The 21682-nt window shown below is 37.6% G+C and overlaps 1 protein-coding gene across 1 annotated transcript; it reads left to right on the forward strand.

Annotated features, from left to right (window-relative positions):
• Positions 1-12883: 12883 nt before the first annotated feature.
• On the forward strand, positions 12884-14271 carry LOC145051654 (putative 2-oxoglutarate-dependent dioxygenase AOP1). The gene is made up of 3 exons (XM_078999519.1): positions 12884-13260; positions 13599-13920; positions 14017-14271. The coding sequence occupies exons 1-3, from the start codon at positions 12884-12886 to the stop codon at positions 14269-14271; spliced, it is 954 nt and encodes a 317-aa protein (XP_078855645.1).
• Positions 14272-21682: the final 7411 nt, after the last annotated feature.

Below are 21682 nucleotides of genomic sequence, written 5' to 3' on the forward strand. Positions count from 1 at the left end.
TATGCAAAGCCAACTGCAACTGGAATGGGCACAGTATATGTCAACACAATAGATTATAAACCTCAAATTGTGTGCTAGAGAAGAACTTTAGGTTTTCTTCTTGATTAGTTCTTGAGACTTTCAAGACCTTTAAGACTCCTACTGTCCTCTTGATATATAAGACTCCCTTGTCAAATATCCAAGAGATAGTGTGGATTCTAATCAAGACAAACACTTCACACAATTGGCCTTAGTTGGTCTTTGTTTTATCCAAAACATCACAACTTACCAATTTCAAATGTACAAGAGTAGAAAACTTTTACTCTTACACTTGACAAGTGTTTTAAACCTTCTTTAAGACATGTCACTCAAGTTACAATCTTGGAGTATGACTCTAAGACTTGTATTGGAACGAAGTATGCCTCATCTTCTTGACTTAACCACTTCAACAATTCAAGTTCCTCTTCTTAGTCATAAGAATGCACTAAGATTTCCTTAGAGAACTAATTGTGCTATGGTTTCTTAATCATTAAGATGATCACAAAACTGATACTAAAGTACTCTCCCATCTTTTCAGATTTGAGAAACTTTTATCCTTCTGCCATATTTGATTCTTCTTATTCGCTCTGCCTTACATTGGGACCTTTTCCAATGTCTCAGAGTTACACTTAAGCTTGTAAGTATAATCATATTTACTGAGCTTTAGTAAACTATGACGAATAGTCTTATCAAACTTTTGTGGTGGACTTAATCAGTGCACAAGAATGTGTACTCGATCCTTTAGTCCTTTACTTGACTCACACATCCATGTGAACAAGTAATTAGTCTTAATTTTTCCAAAACTTGAAAGTTCTCATTCATCATGCTATACAACTTGCATGATTCCAAGTTCCGGTCCAATTGAAACTTGGGTGATGAGAATCTTTCCTTATTTGGTAAATTTAGACATTACCACAAATGAAAGAATCAATTTCATATTTCCACTCTTGCTCTTAATGGAATCATATAAGCAACAGTTTTTCCTCAAATGCCATTGTAAGGATATTTTAAAATAAATAAAATCAAAAATTTTCTTTTATTTTAAAACTTTGCAGAAAAAACTTATCCTTACAATCCATATGAAAACTTGTTGTTATCTATTCCTAAGCAATATCTCATAACTTCTGAGAAGTAGCTCAAGAATCTGATCTTCAAACTATGCGATAGAAATCCATCTACGCCATCAGATTCAGCATATTCTTTCTTTAAGTTTCTTCACTTTTCTTTGATTCTTAAAACATCACCATGTGACCCAGTCACATCATGTATCAAGAATCTCAGAATAGAAACTTAACAGAGTTAGATAGTTGTCTTTACCTGACGTAGAGTCAAACTTATTGACTTTAACATCCTTAGGTAAATTTGGCAGCTTCGCAACCAATGCCCCTTTCTTTCGCAATACAAACATATGGACCCTTTGATAATGGTACATGAGACTATCATAGACTTAGCTTTTCTCTTTACCATTTGGTCAACCGAGTTGACTATGGCCGATCCCTTTCCATTGGGAAGAGAATGCTTTACTGGATATCCAATGTCACTATTGTCAATGTCCATCAAGTTTTAAGAAAGTTGACCTTAGATAAGATCATTAAGGGTCTTGTCATAGTCTGTTTCATAGGTGTCCCAAAGGAACTCACTATGTGACTTAGAAAGTGATTGAACCACCAACTTTCTCAAGACTTTGACACCCAACTCTCCCGGCTTGTCAATATGTGACTACATCTCCAAGATGTGATCACACCTAGACCTTGCCTTGCCAATAGGGCTTGAGTGACCTTAAACTTTTCAAGAACTTGTGGGTTGGGGAGAATAATTGGAGGAGGTGAAAGAAGTATGATTTCCAAAGGACATCATCTTCATGTAGGAAAGCTTGTTTCAAGAGATTTGGGAAGATCATAAATGTCTAAACCAGACATGTTTTGGGAGATATTCAAGATAGTTGATCTAAAGTCCTTAATATGACACCCAATATGAAATATTAAGGCTAGGACCCAACAAACTATTTTATAACTTAGAAGAGGTATGCCGTAATCCAAGCTATAAAACATTTGAAGGTAGGTGAATGACGATTCACAAATTTCCACCAAGATAAACGAAATGTATTATTAGGTTTTAATTGGTTTTGAAACTCCTAGATCTTTGAGATTCATTGAACTGTTCAATGGCATGTTTCAATCTTGAGTGTGCCCTTCAGGTTTTGTGACTGGGATGTCGATGATCACAAAACAAGGTGTGAAGTAACCATGCAAATCACTTGGTACCCTTAATAAATTACCCCTCAATCGATGTGCCGGTTAACCACACACGCTCCATCGATACTATGATAAATATTAAGTCACCCTTTACCTACCTTGTTAAGTCCAAGTTAGTGTGCCGGTTAACCACACACGCTCCACTAACGACTTAGACAAAGTGTAAAGTGTAATTTCATGGATTAGCACCTTATTCACATTTTTCTAAGTAACTAAGATTGGGTATTATTAAAAGTTTAGTTACTTAGTATTTTCATTAATACTTTTAATGAAGGGAGAATTCTAGTCCTGTCAAACCCGTTCGGCTAACGACCCTCCACCAGTTAAGCAAGCGGTGGGTGAGAGTGGACACCCATTAAGTTGCCATTTTATAGGCAACAACCTTATACCCACCTTATAGACCGGCTTCGTGAATGAGGCGTACTAGCGGTAAGACTGACTTTACTCTTATACATATATATATTATTAACTTATAATATTATAAAGTATAAGGGTTGAATTTTAACTTTTAAAATTCTAAGGGCTAACTTGGAATTAAAGTATTCATAAGGAACACTTTTCAAATTCCAAAACTTGAGGGCAAGTTTTGAAACTATTCAAAACTAATTAATTCCATAATTTATGTGTTTAAAGTAGTTTTAATCCAAAAACTCTTCAAGTTCCATAACTTGAGGACAAGTTATGGAAGACTTTAAACTAATAAAAGAACTAACTTTTTCTTTATTTTATAACTTATGGATTTAATTATGGTTACATATTTTTCTTTTAATGAAGTGACTCTTCAACTTCCATAACTTGAGGACAAGTTATGGAGTCATAAAAATTATTCAATGACACAAGACTCTTCATTTTTTGTAACCATTGCCAACTCTTATGAATTTTTATGAGTCTTTAATGTGACTCTTCATGTAACTTGAGGACAAGTTACACAAACACATTTTATACTCAACTCTTAGATTAAAATGGATTGAAAACAACTATTTCACTCAACATTTCTATTAATCTAAGCAACTCATAAGAACAAGATAATCAAATCAAACTTTTTCATGTAATTAGTCTAAACCTTAAACTAATACAAAACATGAATCTATTGACAATTATCTTTGAAAATGGATTAGCATGAACATTACCACACCAAAAACAAGTTTATAAGTTCAAAAACAACTTAGGGTAATGTTCCTAGTCCATTTCTAGCCAAAAACCTCGAATATATGCTGTCTGGGGCTCCTACTCAGCGAGTGGCATCAACCTACTCGGCGAGTAGGATGATTTTACTCATGTACTCGGCGAGGTCATCAGTGGACTCGGCGAGTACAGTGCCCAGAAAGCCAGAAAATCGAGTTTTTCAGCATTTTTCAGCAATTTGCATCAAGTATAAGAGAAAGCAAGCCTAGGCTCTGATACCACTGTTGGGTTTTGAGCATTCTAACACTCCTAAGTGTACATGCAACCCTAAATACCTTGGATCTATGTTTTCTCTATTATACATGCAAATAAGAACTTCCAAGGTATTATCCTAATCTAGCATACAAAACAATAACTATAGCAAGATAGAATACATACCTCTTTGATGTAGAAAGTCTTCATGAAGCTTGAGTGCCTAGTGCCCCAAGTGTGACACCTCAAATAGAATCACAATCATCAAAACACTTGGAATGACTTGAGAGAATTCTACACTCATCAAAATCGGCTAGCCCTTTCACTTCACACACTAGTGTGATTCTAGTTGTCAATTTTGTCAAGAATAAGATCTTTATATAGTGTTACAATTAGGGTAAACCCTAATTGTCATGACTTTCCATTTCCTTGGATCCATGGGTACAAATACACCATGGAGTATCCATGGACCATCCTATGGGTTTTAGCCCAACTTGATTATCCATGGAGCATTAGCCCACTATACAAGTATGGATGATTTACACAATCAACCCATATATTTAATTAGTCTTCTTTTGATCACTTAATTAATCCTAGATTAATTCTTGATCAATACTAATTAAATAATCTTATTATTCTTATTATTAATATACTAGAACTTATAATATATTAATAACCATAAGTGTCTTATTTCTCTCATCCAAGTGCATGATGGTATGCAACCCAAATGGACCATGCCGGGTCGGGTCAAGTCTTACCAAATATAGTTATGGACTTAGACATTAATCCAACACAATCCTCGGCAATGGATACTTGTTCTTCACCGTTGCCTTATTCAGCTCTCGGCAGTCTATACACATTCTCATATTTCCGTCCTTCTTCTTCACGAATAACACCGGAGCTCCCCAGGGTGATGAACTAGGTCGAATAAAACCGTTGTCCAACAGCTCCTGAAGTTGCGTCACGAGCTCCTTCATCTCCGTCTGTGCTAATCGGTAAGGTGCCTTTGCTATCGGTGTTGTTCCTGGTAACAAGTCTATACGAAACTCCACTTGCCTATCAGGTGGTAATCCGGGAAGATCTTCGGGAAAGACTTCCGGATAATCACACACAACCGGTATATTCTGCACCTCTTTCTTCTCCTTCTTGGCATCGATTACGAATGCCAAGTATGATGCACATCCTTTGGACAAACATTTCCTGGCTTTCATCAGGGAAATGATTCCAGAATTCACTCTGCGTTTGTCCCCATACACCATAAATGATTCTTTTCCGGGTGGGTTTACCTTTACTATCTTCTTTCGGCATTGAATCTCAGCATCGTTGGCGCTAAGCCAATCCATACCCAAAACGATGTCGAAACCGTTTAACTCTATGGGTAATAGCTCTTCGTGGAATTCGTTTCCGTTTAGGTCAATGACGATGTTCCTAATACGATTACTAACAGGTACGAATTTGCCACTGGCAACTTCTACAATCAGGGCATTATCTAGTTTTTCTACAGGCAATGCTAATTTCCCACCAAATTTATGCGACACAAAGGAGTAGTTGGCTCCGGAATCAAATAGTATATTTGCAGGCAAACCATTTACAAGAAAGGTACCTGAAGCGACGTCTGTTGCCTCCTTTGCAGCCTCGAGCGTCATCTGGAAGGCTCTCGCCTTCGGCTTCGGTGGTATGTTGGGTCTTCCTGTCTCCTTCTTCTTCGGGCAGTCCTTCAAAATGTGCCCTTCTTCATTGCACCCATAACAGGCTTTCTGGTTGAGGGTGCATTCATTGGCGCAGTGCCTAGGCTTTCCGCACTTGTAACAAGTGACCCCTCCGTCACACTTCCCAGAGTGCTTCTTCTTGCACTTGTCACACCACTTTGCTTCTGATCCTCCTCCCCTCGAACCAGACTTCGAGAATCTACTCTTCTTGTTGGACTTCGAGGATCCATTGAACTTCCGTTTCTCACCAACCTCAACCCTCTCCAGACCTCTTTCCTTTTGTTGGGTCTCCACATTCTTAGCTGCTCGAACAGCTGATTTCAGAGTGGTTGCCATCTTGACTGTTGGGCCAAAGTCAGCCGGCAGTCCGTTTGCGAATTTCTCAATTTTGGAAAGTTCGGTTGGCACTAGGTATGGAAACAACTTTATCTTTTCCGTAAATGCAGCAGCATAGTCATCGATGCTCATTCTCCCCTTCTTCAAATTTTGGAACTCATTGTTCAGATCAATCAGGTCTATCTCTGAACAGTACTGCGCCTTCAGTTGTTCCAAGAACTCATCCCATGACATTTTCAGAGCTTCTCCCCGTGGCATTGTATCTGCCAATAGCTTCCACCAGCTCAAGACTCCAGTTTTCAATTGTCTCACAGTGAAGACAGTCTTCTGCTTCTCGCTGCAGTCGCAGCTCTCAAACACCATCTCCATCTCGGAGATCCAGTCCATAATCTCAACAGGCTTTGGGCTTCCTGAGAGACTTGGTGGTTTCGCACCCAAGAAATTTTTGTACATCCGCCCATCCTTGTTGTTTCTCCCTTCTGGGCCATCCTTTTGCTCACCTTGAGTCCCTACTTGACTCACTTGGCGGCTATAGTTCCCTTCCTCAGATGGCTCGGGAGCTGGCTCCGTCGGTTCAACATGTATGGTAGGTTCGTCCCTATTTTCGTGGAGCATCCGTCTCATTTCTTCCCTTTGTTCAGCTAGCATAGCCTGAATCATGGCTTGAACTCCAGCCATGGTGACTGGCTCAGGTGCAACTTCTTCAACAATAGGTATTTGCTGAACCACTGGGGGTTGGTTCCTACCTCCATTTGCGTTCACGTTTCCGCTACGGGTCCTTGCCATCTTGATCTATACACCGAATAAGGTGAATTTAGATCTTTATTTAGGATAGACGTTTTAAATCGTCCTTATTACTCCGAAACGTTTACATGCTAGTTCTAATATCGTAGTCGTACGTTTAGAATCCTAAACACATAAGGTTTTCAGATCCGGTCGGCAACAGACCATAGATCCGAACAATTAACAGCATATTATGCACAAAGCATTTAGCACATAAAAGCATTTTAGGCACAATTCCTAAAATAAGCTAGTGCTCACACCTCACAATCATCGCTTAGCATTCTAAGTTTAAGTCTAGAAATCCTACAAATTCCTAGTTCGCTTAAACTAATGCTCTGATACCAAGTGTGACATCCCCAAAATCACGGCCAGAAAAGACCGGTTTGTTTATGCTTTGTTTAAAAATCAGAGTTACATTTTAAATGAAAGTATTGCGGAATTTGTCCCAAAACAAAAATATGATAAAGATTTATCAAAAGCATTTCCATAGAAATGTATTTCATTAAAAGACTCGGGATGGCATGTTCGTACAGATTAAAAGCATAAACAGTACAATATAAGCCTTACTACATTATTTCATATCTACAGGCCTATATCCGTAATCCCTCGTCCAAAACATCACACCTATGCTCATGCGCCACTACCTGTAATACATAAAACTGAGTGGGTCAGGCTTGGGAGCCTGGTGAGCACATAGGGTCTTCAACCCACAATAAATAAGTTTATTAATTTCATCGATCAACAATAACCCGATTACCCGTTCCCGTTATCCTCACTTTACGTCCCTAAACACCTATCATAAGGGACCTAGCCTAAGGATCATCATCGGGACGGACACTACTGCTAAGGGGATTCCTCAGCAATAAATGTCCTAAAGGTAACCATGTGGGGGATGGAGTATACCGGTGAACATATCGTTCACAAACACCTACAGGTTGCGAGCCTGCTAGTGTTCCACTGGACTGTCTAGAAGAGTCTGTGGTCGTCATCCATACTCCGCTAGATGACAGAATCAACAACATCAACATCGAGGCCTCTAATTATTTTATCACACATCACCTATTGCATCTACCCATGTTTTACTCCAACATTTTCGTAGATATAAAATACATATACAGTTTAAATCATTGAAAACATGTATAACAACGTTCATCTAGCATAGATAGCAAGTATTCAGATAATATGCACACATAGCACGTAATTTATATAAAATACTTCATATCTATGTGTAAGTTGAAAGTAACTATGCACTCACTTGTTAAGGTGATGATTCCAAAATCGGGCAGCGCTTGCTTCTAACGATTCTATTTTCCTTCGACGAAACCTAGCATTATTATCGCTAAATTTTAGTCTAATATTTACCGTGACCAACTATTAGTCTTAGTATTATTATTATTATATAAGCGTTAAACAATATTTTCCAACCACTATGTACAGACAGGGGCCAGACATAAAACACCGGAGGGCAGAACCATTTTGGCATATAGCACTTCTGAAATCCAACAACCCTATGCGGCCCTTTAAACCAGATTCTCCGTACAGCGAGTAGTTAAAAAAAATATTATAACGACACTTATATAAGTTATAATAATAGCTCAAATATTTATTATAAGTTCATAATAACAATACTAATTTAAAATATAAGCTATATTAAAATAAGGTAAGCATAACTTACTTACAAGGGGGTTTTAGCTAGGAGTCGAGCTCTGCAGGGGCAGAACTTCGTCGCTGAATCTTTCTAAGAAAGATTCGTGCAGCGCTTCAGCGCTCACCTTACTATACTAAGCTACAGAAAGAGAAGTCGAATCACGAGGGACCGAAATGCTCGGGGGATAAGGAGAGAAAGACTCTTGAATCAAGAGAATGGTGCAAGAAATATGAGAGCCCAAGGCTCTTATTTATACTAATTGAATTTTTAAAAACTACCCTCCATAATTACTTAATGACATTTTAGTTATATAAACAACTAAACACCCCTCTATAATACTATTATAAATGGATTTAATGATATTTGTACTAAACTAATGTCGAAAGAACTCAACATTAGTCTTATAATGACCGCATCGTCGATACCTTTCTAATGATATATACATATGTATATATATGTGTACGTATACATGATTTATACTTTATTTTAATACGTAAATATGCTATTATAACTTGTAACTCGTTCATACGAACTCCGTTTTTTACGTTCTTTATATCCACGCGTAGGTGAAGACGTACTCTACAACTTTCGTTTAGACTCCGTCGGCTAATTTTGACTTTATTTTTTTTAAGTTATATTTTTAACAAGCCGGGACAAGATTGGTCTGTTTAAAATCTCATAACTTCTTCATACGAAGTCAGATTTGGGCGTTCTTTTTATCGATGTTCTTAGTTTAACATATTCTACGACTTTCGTTTAGATCACTAAGGCTAAATCTCGCTCTATCGTAAATTCACTATTCACGCTTCCCGGTATCGTGCCGGTTCTGTCATGAAACTTCGACGGGTCATAACTTCTTCGTTATAACTCGGATTTCGGCGTTCCTTATATGCACGGAAACCTTGAGACATATTCTACAACTTTATGTAGAGATATCGGGATTATCTCACACTTTAATTTTGACGCTCATTTTTATTCTTTATTAATTATACATTTATAATTAAATAATAAACACATATAATTCACATAATACTCAAATATTTCATCTTTATTACTTCAAAAAGAGTTACAAGAGTTGACCTAGACTATTACATTGACAAAAATGCTTAGCCCTGAAACCCGGGCGTTACACAAACATAACCTGTGTTCTGCATTGGGGAATACCTTCTCAATTGTTGGTATTATTCCTTAAACAAAAGTAAATATAAGCAGCATCGTTTACCCAAATCTATCTAGCAATAGTAATAAGAAAAATAGTTAGGTGATACATACCTTTTGTCTATCATAAATGAATGTAAAATTCGAATTTGCTCCCAGATCCAAATCTTCTCCTAATAGTTCCAAGAACCAGGCCCAACTACTTGTTGATTATGTCTACACCACTAGATATGCTACAGGGTATATGTCATTGTTTGAGTCCAACCCCACAACAGTTAACACTTGCCCATGATAAGGGACCTTCAAGAATATACCATCCACTCCTAAAAAATCTCTGAACCTAGCTTTGAATCCCAACTTTAATGCACCCAAACAGGCATATATTCTTCTAAAAGTTCTTATTGTAATAGAGAGGGAGGTTTCGGGATACACATCGATCCTAACAGTTGTACCAAGATTAGTGTTTAGTAGCTCCAATACATAATCCTTCAAAAATACATATTGTACTTGGTAGTCCCCACTAATGATATGTTCAACCATTCTCTTTGCCCTAGCAACCTTTTGAAATGACATTCCTATATCTAGTTTCTTGCACAACTCTTCATGTGAGGCTATAACTGGAATTCTAAGGTTACTCTGAATTTGTTGAACAACTAAGTTTGCTACGTATCTAGAAGTGCAAGCTTTAATTTCCCTTGTTTGCAAACCTTTATGCTCATCTTGAACCGTTTTCAACAACCAATCCTGATTTTCATTAGCCCTTGAGATTTGGATTGCCCAAGGACATGTTCCTTTATTGGAAATTACATCTTTACCATTGCGGTTTTCCCTACTTTTAGTTGAGGGTCCACCACTATCAACTACTTTAGATGACTGACTTACAACACCTTTACATTTCATCCTAATCCTGATTTTGTCATTTTTTGATAGGTATAGGGATCTCCTTGTTTCTACAACATATGAATCCATGAAGTTTTTAACATCACGTTAGGTTTTGAAGACTTGAACCACCTTAAATGGTCTTACCTGAACCTCCCCATGTGAGCATCTACATGACTTACTCAACTACTTAAGCATTATCTTCCTATCATCTTCATGAAATTCTGCAAACTAATAATCATCAGTTGCAATAATTTTCCAACTCATTATCAATCATGTCATTCCCTTCATCTGTTGAATGATTATTTAAGATTTCATGTTCATCTGTATCAACAACATTATGGAATTCAGTCATGTCTACATCAATATCAAATTGTATGTTAGACTCATCTACATTGTAGTCACTATCATCATAATCATCTCCACTACCCTCAGAACCATATCCACTCTCAGAATATAAAGCCTCTCTATTGTCATCACTTACCATATCCTCTAGGTAATACACTTTTGGTTGATGTTCACATGAAGTTTGGACATTATACTCAGCATCATAGTCAGCATAAAATTAATAATCCTCTACAAATGGTTCAAATTCATCAATTGTTGCAGTATGGACTCCATCATCAACTTGCCAATTTGATTCATCTACATGGTAAGTTCCCACTGGTTCTTCAATTTCAACTTCATGATTCATCACTTCTTGAGTTTCAGTTTCATGATTGACCACTTCTTCTTGATTTTCAGTTTTATGATTGACCACTTGTTCTTAGGTTTCAATTTTAGGATTGACAACATGAATGACATCACTTTGTTGGCTAAACTGTGACCTTATATATGGTAGAATACTCTTTGAGTAATCATGCCCTTCATCAACATCTAATACTTGTGACTACTCAAAAACAAGGTTTACATATTGGTGTAAATTAAGCTTTCTACTATATGATCTTGCTTCTCTCCTACAAGGTTTCTTTCTATTCATTTCAAGTGACACACTATCAGGCTCCAACTCTTCAATAACAACTTTAGAATGAGACTTATAATAAGTAGGTACCCTAGTCTGACCATTTTCAATATACACTCTTATAAGTCTGTGTTTGGGGACATACGATACCATTTTAGGTACATTTTGGTCATTACCTAAAGACATTAAGCCATAGTCTAAAGGGTATTCAGGGATACATAAATGTTAGTAAAGGGTTTGATCAGTTTTATACCCTAGTTCTCAAACCATGTCATCAAGCTCATGAATTGAAAATAAATCAATGTCAACATCATCTACATATGCTACAATACCATCAATGTATTTCCTTCAAGGTTCCTTGGTTAAGATACCACTGTTCTGTATCTTCAACGTGAAATATTTGTCATATCCTTCTGCAAACACAAAAAAAGGGTAAAGTCAATGATTTCTCTACATGAACACAATCAACGAAAAAAACAAGTTTTTTGTAGTATCGTACCGTATCTTTTTCCCAAGTCCTGCACGGTTGCGAATTTTTCGCGAAAACACCATATTGACAGCACCATTGCGATTCCTTCTACGTAAAACCTAAATCCCAATTTATGTTCTTGCTTCTAAGATGAAAATGGTGCGACTATTACAACTGTAACTGAGTATGTTCTTGGGAGAGGAACGGATTGTGGAGTTGACGTGCAAATAATAGGTAATCATTTCATATTAAAAAGTGAAGGTTAAAAGTGAAATGACAAAATTGTTCCTGCAATATAATATTGAAAAATGAGTTAACGGCTAAATGGTAAGGGAATAAGCCGGAAGGATTACATATTAAAAGTTTTGAAACCACAAGGACCATCCGTGAGGGTTTTTTAAAAGTAGAGACCAAACTTCGGATTTTATGAAACCATAGGGACCATTTTTGAAATTTTGTCATTTCGTAATTTATATACACAATTTCCAAGTTAAACTTTTTTCAATATTTATTATTATTATTATTATTATTATTATTATTATTATTATTATTATTGCGGGAATCAATTTCGAAATTTGCAATTAAACCAAATATCAAAATTAGTGATTATTTAGTGTTATCGGTCATAAATGTAACTATTTACTATATATATCACATCATAAAATATTCTTTTTGTGATTATCGTTTAAAGTTAGGAGATGGGCTACACTAACCGGAAAAAGAGAACTATTTTGCTAAGTTAACTAAACCATTCTTATCGTCGATCAATACTGTAATGATGTTATGAAAAAACCAAATCGATTGTGGTGACTACTTGTGGCCCTAATTAGTAATTAAACTTGGTAACATTCAAATTGGTTAAAGCTGGTGGTTTGTGGTGTTCCATGGTGGCTGCATGGCTGATGGTGGCTGATCACGGCGGCATCGATCAAGTCCAATTGACAATTCGGTCGACAGATGCTATCGTCAATAAAGAATTGAGCAAGAAAGCGTCCAAATTGGGCACCACAGAACCGAATCAAGGGTCGGCTATGGCGATTGATCCAGCCATTGTTGCCAATTTGACGTTTTTTTTTACCAACTGTTCTTTCTTGGATATTCCCGTAAAAACCAAAGTGAGGCCTTCAAAATAAGATTACCATCTCGATGATTCCAAAATGCAATCTTTTGGATCTTTCGTTTTGATTCAAGCAATCACATCGAACTAATTCGGCAAATAAAAGACTAACACAAAGACTATAAATGGATAAATGATAATTCCTAGTTCCAAACAACATAATAGAGACATAAATGGCTTCCGGAGAATATATTCAGCTTCCTGTGATTGATTTTTCATTGCTAAATTATCGAGATCCCAACACTCGTGTTTGGGAATCGGTTAAAACAGAAGTTTTTCAGGCGCTCCAGGAATACGGTTGCTTCCAAGCAATCGTATCTGGGGTTTCCCCAGAGCTTCAAAACTCAGTATATGATGCAATGAAGGAGCTTTTTGATCTACCATTTGAAACAAAGTCCAAAAACACCGCCTCTCGAATGTTTCATGGATTTATCGGGAATACACCAATACTTCCACTATATGAAAGCATGGGCATTGATGAACCTTACATCGAGAAACAAGTGGAGAACTTCACTAATCTCATGTGGCCTCAAGGAAACGCTCAAGTTTGGTAAGAATTTTACGAGTGGTAAAATGGGTTGGATATCATAAAATATAAGTATCAAAAGGTTATTATTCTAATAATAATAATATAATTTTTAAGAGCTATAAAGGATGTTATATGTATTTACAAACACTTCGTGGAGGAAATGTTGTTTTATTACATCATTTAAAATTACCCTTTTGACATATGGTGACACAAGTTAACCTAAATTGTTTTAAATGAGTCAGTATTATCTATACATTTTTTCTGGATATTTTTTAGTTGTTATGAATTTGACATAAATTGTCTTGATCGATAATGATAATCTAGAAGTCTTTTATAATGTATCTATTTTTGTGTGGTAGCGAAGACATCCATTTATATTCGAATAAGCTCTTCGAATTGGATGCAATGGTAATGAAAATGGTTTTCGAGAGCTTGGATTTGGGCCCGTATTTTAACGAATATATGGAACTAAAGTGTTATACACTTAAGCTTATGAAATATAGAGTTCCAAAGCCAAATGAATCGGATCTAGGATTACATGCACATGCAGATTCAGGTATAATGACGATTTTACATCAAAACGATGTTGAAGGATTAGAGATTCAAATGAAAGACGACAAATGGTTCAAAGTAAAGCTTTCACCACACTTGTTTACAGTCATGGTCGCAGAAACTTTAAACGTAAGTAATATAAACATGGTTGAACCTGAGAACTATATCATAGATTCTCACCTGCTTAATGCTTATAATAATAAGTTTGAAAACTTTGACATTCAGGTATGGTTGAACAGGCGATTGCATGTGCCATATCATAGAGTGTTTATAAGAGAAAACAAGACTAGGTTTTCGCTAGGGCTTTTCGCATTGCCAAAAGTCGGGAAACTCATGAAAACCATGGAAGAGATGGTGGACGAAGAGCACCCGTTATCCTTCAAGTCTTTTGATTACGACGAGTTTATCAAATTTCTCTTTAGAGGCGGTCAAGGCAAAGAGAAATATGCAGTAAAAGCCTATTGTAGCGTTTTAAACTAAACAAACGACACATGATAGGCACTGGCCAAGTGTCAATTTTGAGGTTTAAGGATTTGATTTTGAAATGTCCCTAATAATGAGAGATTTTAATATTTTATTTTATAGAATAAGTTTTAGTATATTATGTATGGTTTTGATTCTTGGTTGAAATTTCTCCCTGTTTCATTGGTTGTATCGTTTGCTCATCCACCTCTTGTCTTTAATAAAATAAGTTTTAATTTCTAGTTCTCGACTCCTGTATCATCACAATCTATTTTTTCATAATTTAATTTACAACTTGATTGTATCGTGAGAAACTATATATGGATACTTGCGTTTGTATTGTTATAATCGCTTTTCAGTGGTTTTTTTTTTAATTGTTAAGTATGCATTTGTATTAAGTTGTGCTTGATTTATTTCCAAATTTGAGGGGACCGGTTGATTATTTTATTTATATAATAGTGTAATCATTTCATATTTTACTAGTTCAATAAATTTGTTTAACGATTAAAATAAAAGTTGTATACATCAATATCGATTATGGTTGACTTGTATGGCTTAATATAAATTGCATAAACGATACTAAATTTATATAAAGTTAATATCGCTTTCATATATATAATTGGCAAATACTTTTGTTAAAGTGAATTCTTACGTAGATTTGTATTAATTTCCCTGATTTATTGTTAGTCTTTTTTATCAGAGAATCATGATTTTATGTAATTGCTTCCTAAGGTCACTTAAATGGTTCATAATGCCAAAATGGTGTAAACAAGACAAGAAAGATGGTCAACGGTAACATCTTCTAAAGGAATTCTTCTTTGTCTTTCTTACACCAATTTGGTATGGTGAACTACTTAAGCAATTTTAAGAAACTACTACACAAAATTTTGATGCTCTGAGAGAAAAAAAGAAGAAGAAATAAGTGAATATTAATACCAATATACAAAAGGGTTCAATTCAACCCAAATGTTCATTGCGAACTCAAAGCATATGTTGAAGCCACATCGCCTTTTGCATAGTAAACTACTGAGAAACATGAAACACCTGATCAAATATGAAACACTTGATCAAACCAGTTGATTGGTTCAAGTTGACACAAAAATATAAACTTCGTGATTCAATTGAGAAAATAAAAATAAAAATCAGTATTATAATCAAAATTTTATGGAAGCTTAGTGTGTTTTATGAGATTTATGAAGGATTTATGAATTCTACATAAATTTTAACAGTATAAACCGTTCAAAATATGAATTTTGGTTAGAGATATTGGTTAAAGTTTCCACAAAAATGTAAATTTAGTGATATACTTGAGAAAAAAATAAAAATCAGCATTAAAATCGAAATTTTATGTAAATTTGGTGTGTTTTATGCAAACTATTTAACTTGTTATGAGAAAACATTGCGCAAACTCAAGGACCCTAATGTTTCCATACTAAATAGGAACATTTCTAAAGCATCATGCCACAAATTCCTCCAAAAGGGAAGAAATTCGCATAATATATAATATATACGTGTAAGTGACATTTTTTATAAGTAAATATATTTAAGTGATTTTAATTTTAACTCTTATTTTTTAACGTCCGCAGATTCAAGCTAAACAATTAAGATATACTAAACAATAAAATGACATTTTGATATAATATTATTTAGGATAAATAATTTTAACCAAAGTTATAGTATATATGAGAAGGATTCCATATATATATATATATATATATATATATATATATATATATATATATATATATATATATATATATATATATATATATATATATATAAAGAACTTTGAAATACAACTTCGTATGAAGAAGTTATGTTTCTCTCAAGTTTCGTGATTTAACCAACGCAGGTATGAACGTTATAAAAAGTAAATTTTAGATAGGTCGTAGTAACTATAAAAGCGAACTCGTGTATATAGAGACGTCCAAATGTGACTTCATATGAACAAGTTATGATTTTTTGAAGTTTCTTCGCAGTAGCATGTGGACACAGAAATCGAAATTCAAATCGATTGATTGTTAACCGAAACAATATAAACGAGAATTGATAATCTCGTGAATGTGAAAACGTCAATATAAAGACAATTGAGAACCAATTTTGTATGAAGGATTTATGAATTCCACACGGATTTTAACAGTGTAAACCGGTCTAAATATGAATTTTAGTTGGAGCGATTAGTTAAAGTTGCCACAAGTGATTTAATGGAGAAAAAAAAAATAAAAAGTTGTATTAAAATTAAAATTTCATGTAAACTTGGTGTGTTTTATGCAAATTACTTAACGGTTTATGAGAAAACATTGCTCAAACTCAAGGAACCTAATGTTTCCATACTAAATAGGAGCATTTCTAAAGCATCGTGCCACAAATTCCTCCAAAAGGGAAAAGTTTCGCATAATATATAAAACCAAGATTTATAAAATACTCCAACTCAATGTAAGACTAATTAGCAATGTGATTCAAAGTATGAAATGATATTTGTTTAATTCTATCTAAGTTGGTACTTAGAAATGCTAACAAGCTCTAGTAATTCACATTCACCATTTTAATTAATTAAAATAAGCTATTTAATTAATTCTAATCTGACCAATTTATTTTAAACAAGTTCTTAGAATTAGGTGGAAAGATTGCATTATGCTTTGTGTGAATTGTACCAACAACATTCAATACTCCTCATAAGCTTGGGAGTGTAAGAATGTGTGAATTTGATTTACACCAGGATTATTCAAAGAAAATTCAATTTAGTGTTTGTTACTTGTTCTATATGACAAAACAATTACGGATTTTTCATAATAGCTAACTTGAATGAATCAACCCTAACTTAATTGGCCAAAAAGAACTAGAATTGAAACCAAACTTTCAATTAAAACAAAGTCAAATTCACTAGATAGCATTTAAAACAAACACCAAGTCAAATGATTGAATTCACACACACAATAGTCAAAACATAAAGTTGGAGAGTTTAAGTTTCTAGCCACTCATGACTTTAACAAAGCACAAACCTAGCAATTGAAATTAAAGTCTTACAAATTGAAATCTAAACGAAATCCAAATGTTTCCAAGTAACAATTGTCTTCCAATTCCTCCAGAAAATCGCATCTAGAACTCCCAAAATCGACTTTTTTCCTTCCTGGAGCCGGTTACACCTCTTTAGAAAGAAGAAAAATTATTGTAAACTTACGATGTAACATCCCGGAATATCAAGAGTAGAGTTGAAGGGCTAAAAGTGTATTTGGGAAAGGGCAACTCGGTGAGTCCACGAGTGGACTCGGCGAGTAGGGTCGCGACTCTGGTCACATGTTAAATGGCCAACTCGGCGAGTCGGCGGCTGGACTCGGTGAGTTGGTGCTGAGTGGAGAAAACCCTAATTTCGGAGGATGAGCCCTATATAAAGGACATTATACCCTCTCCCCAGCCTCTTTACCCTCCCTTGAAGTCCAGAAAACCCTAAGGCATGATTGTGAGGGATTTGAGTGCATTTGAACCTTGGAGAAAAGATTTTGGAGGAGATCTTGGAGAGTTAAGAGGCTTGGAGCAAGGGGCTTTGCAAGGATTCAAATTCTCTTCTGTTGGAGCTTTCTTTTAAGGTATTATTTCGTTTCTTGGGCTGTTATTCTTCTAGATTCATCATCTTTGGAGTATTTGGAAAGAATAGCTTGTGGTTTTGTGAGTTGAAAGTTAAATATGAGGTTGCTACCTCAGATCTGGAATGGAAGAGGTCTAGAGAGCATTAAAGTCCCTGTTCTTGAATGGTTGATGAAGCCCTTTTGTCCCAAACCCAAACCCTAGAGTGTAAAATGCTTAGATCTTCTTGGATTCACGTAAAGTTTGCCACTTTACGTGATGGATGGCTTGTAGAAGGGTAGATCTATGGTTTAGAGCATCTTCATGGCTTGGAAAGCCTCTGTATGGTTTCAGATCTAGAGGCACTCGGCGAGTCACAAAGGTGTACTCGGCGAGTTGCTTGAAGATGAACTGGAACTCAGTGAGTTGGAAGAACAACTCGGCGAGTAGGTTGAAGATAGCCTTGGACTCGGCGAGTCTGTTCTTGGACTCGGTGAGTTTGGTCGTGAGGTTCAAATTTCTTCTAGTTGAGCTGTGAATCGGTGAGTCAAGGGATGACTCGTTGAGTCGAGTGTGAAAGGACTTAGAGTTGTTGGACTCCGCGAGTCTCGGGGTGACTCGGCGAGTTAAGTCGCGGATTGGAGAAGTTCTGTGCATGGGGACTTGGCGAGTCATCGGGTTGACTCGACGAGTAGAGTCAGTCAGGGGTTAACTTTGACTTTGTCTTTGATCAAGGGTTGACCAGTTGATTTCCAGGGGCATTTTGGTAATTGTTGGCATTTGTTTTGAGTACAGAGTTTTGGTGTTGGCCAGTGTTGGAGATCATATCAGTGGTCGGAGCAGCTTGGGGTTTATCGGTTCAGTCGGCAGTTGCGAGGTGAGTTATCCTCACTATATCAACAGGGTCTACAGTACCAAGGTCGGCCCTTTATCGGATTGTGATCCGGGTATCGTTGTTATGTTATTGTTTTGCTATGTTGCATCCTGGTAGTTAGGATGGTATATGTTAGAGACCTGATTAGGGTCGGAATCCTGGTATGTAGGATGATGCTATGCTAGTGACCGGTTAGGTCGGTATCCTGGTTAGGATGATGTTATGCTATGTGATCTGTTAGATCGGTTTGATTGGATGTGATATGCTATATGATTGATTGTTTATGTGCACATGGTTGTTGGATTGGGGTTGGGTTGAGGCGGGACCAGCTTTGTGATGTAGGCCAACATACCCAGGGCAGACTGGTTATCCCGAAGGCCCAACGAGCGGTCCGGATAGGCTGTAGGCCCCAAGAGGGCGGACCAGACGTGCCGAGGCTCGGAGAGTGGACCAGGCCGACTGAAGGCCCAGTGTGGGCGGACCAGTCATATTGTAGACTCAGAGAGTGGACCAGGTGGATTGAAGGCCCGGTGCGGGCAGACCAAGCACATTGTAGACTCGATGTATGTGGTTAGACTCGGAGGGTGGACCGGGTGGACTGAAGGCCGGTGCGGCGGACCAGTAACATAGTAGACCCGAAGTGCATGGTTGTTCTGTGTTTTGTTATGATATGGCATGTTATGCGTGTATGGTATATGTGGTTGGTATTTTGGGGGTATCTCACTAAGCTTTCAGGCTTACAGTTGTGGTTTAATGTTTTTCAGGTTCTTCTGGAGACCGTGGCAAGGCAAAGGCGTGATCGTACCGCTCCTCATGATTATGTTTTGTGATGTGATTCTGGGAATAATCTAAAATAATTGTATTGAAAACCTTTTTGTAATAATTTTATGAAATCGGGTTGTTTTTGAAAAGTTTAAATTGGTTGGAATTTTTATGGTTGTTACAAGTTGGTATCAGAGCCTTGGTTTGAGTGAATTGGAGGAACATTTGTGTGAATCCAGTCTCAAATCGAGGAGGGTTTTCAAAAGAGAATTTAAAATGGTTTTCAAAATGAGTAAAGGAGGACGCGGAGGTACGATCAACCGGAGCCAATAAGTAACCCCAAAATACCATACATGATATTTGTTTTGAGCTTTGATAGAACAGCATGCTAGTACTAGGCTAGGGATCTTCAGGATTTCATGATAATATTGCCTGATTTATGATGCCTGTTAGCCTAGGGTTTCCTTTGCGGGAGATTTCCAGTGTTCCTCTAGGAGTGAGGGTTGAGTGCTTGTTATGTATGTTTTTCACTAGGGTGTTGTGGTAGTACTTAATACAAATATGGGTAGGTGTGGAAGGTAGTATGAGCCCGTACTAGTGAAAGCACAGGAACCATATGCATATCAGGGAAACCATGACCTCTAGGGTTGGATTGGGAGTTAGTTCCCGGGATAGTGGGAAGTATCTGAGATCTTGTGGTGTTTTTCAGTATGGAAATTCCGAGTCATGCTGGGAGTAGATCCGGGTTAGGATCGGGAGCAGGAGAGAGAGTTCAGGGCGGGTCAGTACCGCCCAAGGTTATTGGTCAGATGAGCACGTGCGAATGGGATGCGAAGATTCGTGAGATCCTGCATGATGAGGTTGCTGCGTTGTTCCAGGCTGAGTTTCCGGAACTGTTTGGGTCGATCAAGACCGCCATGGTTGAGTATTTTGATGAGCGCTATGGGGTCCTCACAGAGACGGCTGCCGCGGCGGCTACAACGGCTGTAGCAGCGGCAGGGGGAGGAGCTTGTCGGGGTTTTCAGTATCGGGACTTCGATAATACGAAGCCTCCTACCTTCGACGAGGTTCAGGACCCGATTGTTGCTATGAGATGGTTGTCGGAAGTGGAGGGGTGTTTCTTCACATGTTCGTGCCCTGCTGATCAGAGGGTGAGGTGTGCTCTGAACCTGTTAAGGCTCGGGGCGAAGGATTGGTGGAGATTGACCACGGGGTCGTATTCGGATGCGCAGAGAGCTGCGGTTTCATGGGATCAGTTCCGGGAGATGTTCAGCACTCGTTATGTTTTGCGGGTTGAGAGGGAGAGATTGGCTCAGGAGTTCCAGGAGCTGAAGCAGGGTTCGGAGTCGACGACGGAGATCACCAGGATGTTCACTAAGAGGGCGATGTTTTGCCCTGAGTTCGCTTCGGAGCAGACTCAGATGTCCCAATATCTGAGTATGATCAAGAGGGATATCAGGCAGTTTGTGTCTAGGCAGAGGTGCGAGACCTTGTTGGAGTTGCAGGAGGCCGCCAGGCGGCGTGAGTTGGAGATTGAGTTGCAGTTGCGAGAGCTGAGGCAGGCTCCGGTGCAGTCGCAGCCAGCGCCGAAACGGTCCAAGACCGTTGATTCTAGATTGGGAGATCAGAGCAGCCACACTTGTGGGAAGTTTGGGAAGGGTCACACCAGGGTTTGTAGGTCCGGTGGTGCATGCCGCAAGTGCGGAAAGGAGGGGCACTATGCGAGGGATTGTCGGCAGGCAGGCCCGGGTCGGGATTTGAGGGTTTGTTATCATTGTCATCAGGTTGGACACTTGAGGGTCAACTGTCCACAACTTGTTGTAGGACCGGTGCAGGCTCCAGTACCGGCCACATTGAGGATCACGGGCGGTGGTCAGGGTGGAGCGGAGCCCCCAAAGGCTTAGGGTCGTGCTTTTCAGCTTACAACAGTGGAGGTCAGGGCAGTGCCGGATGCAGCTGCGAGTATGTTTCTTTCTTGATGTGTTGTTATCTTATGATTATTGTGGAGTATTGTATATCTGCTAGTCTTGTTGTGTGATTTCTGGTATTGTATTCATTGTTCCTTGCGGGTTGTGTTATTGTTAAGGGTTTGGTGTTGGAAATTTCATTGGTTATCGTTCATGAGGGTTATTAGTGGGAATTTGGCTTTTAGTCTGAATGTCGGGTATCATCTGCAGTCTGAGGAGTGGTTGCTGAAGGTCGGGCTTCTTTCGAGCCGAGATGATTTGT

The sequence above is a fragment of the Lactuca serriola genome, chromosome 5 (genome assembly GCF_051521515.1).
Source record: "Lactuca serriola cultivar US96UC23 chromosome 5, Lser_US96UC23_V15, whole genome shotgun sequence".
In the NCBI taxonomy this organism is placed as follows: domain Eukaryota; kingdom Viridiplantae; phylum Streptophyta; class Magnoliopsida; order Asterales; family Asteraceae; genus Lactuca; species Lactuca serriola.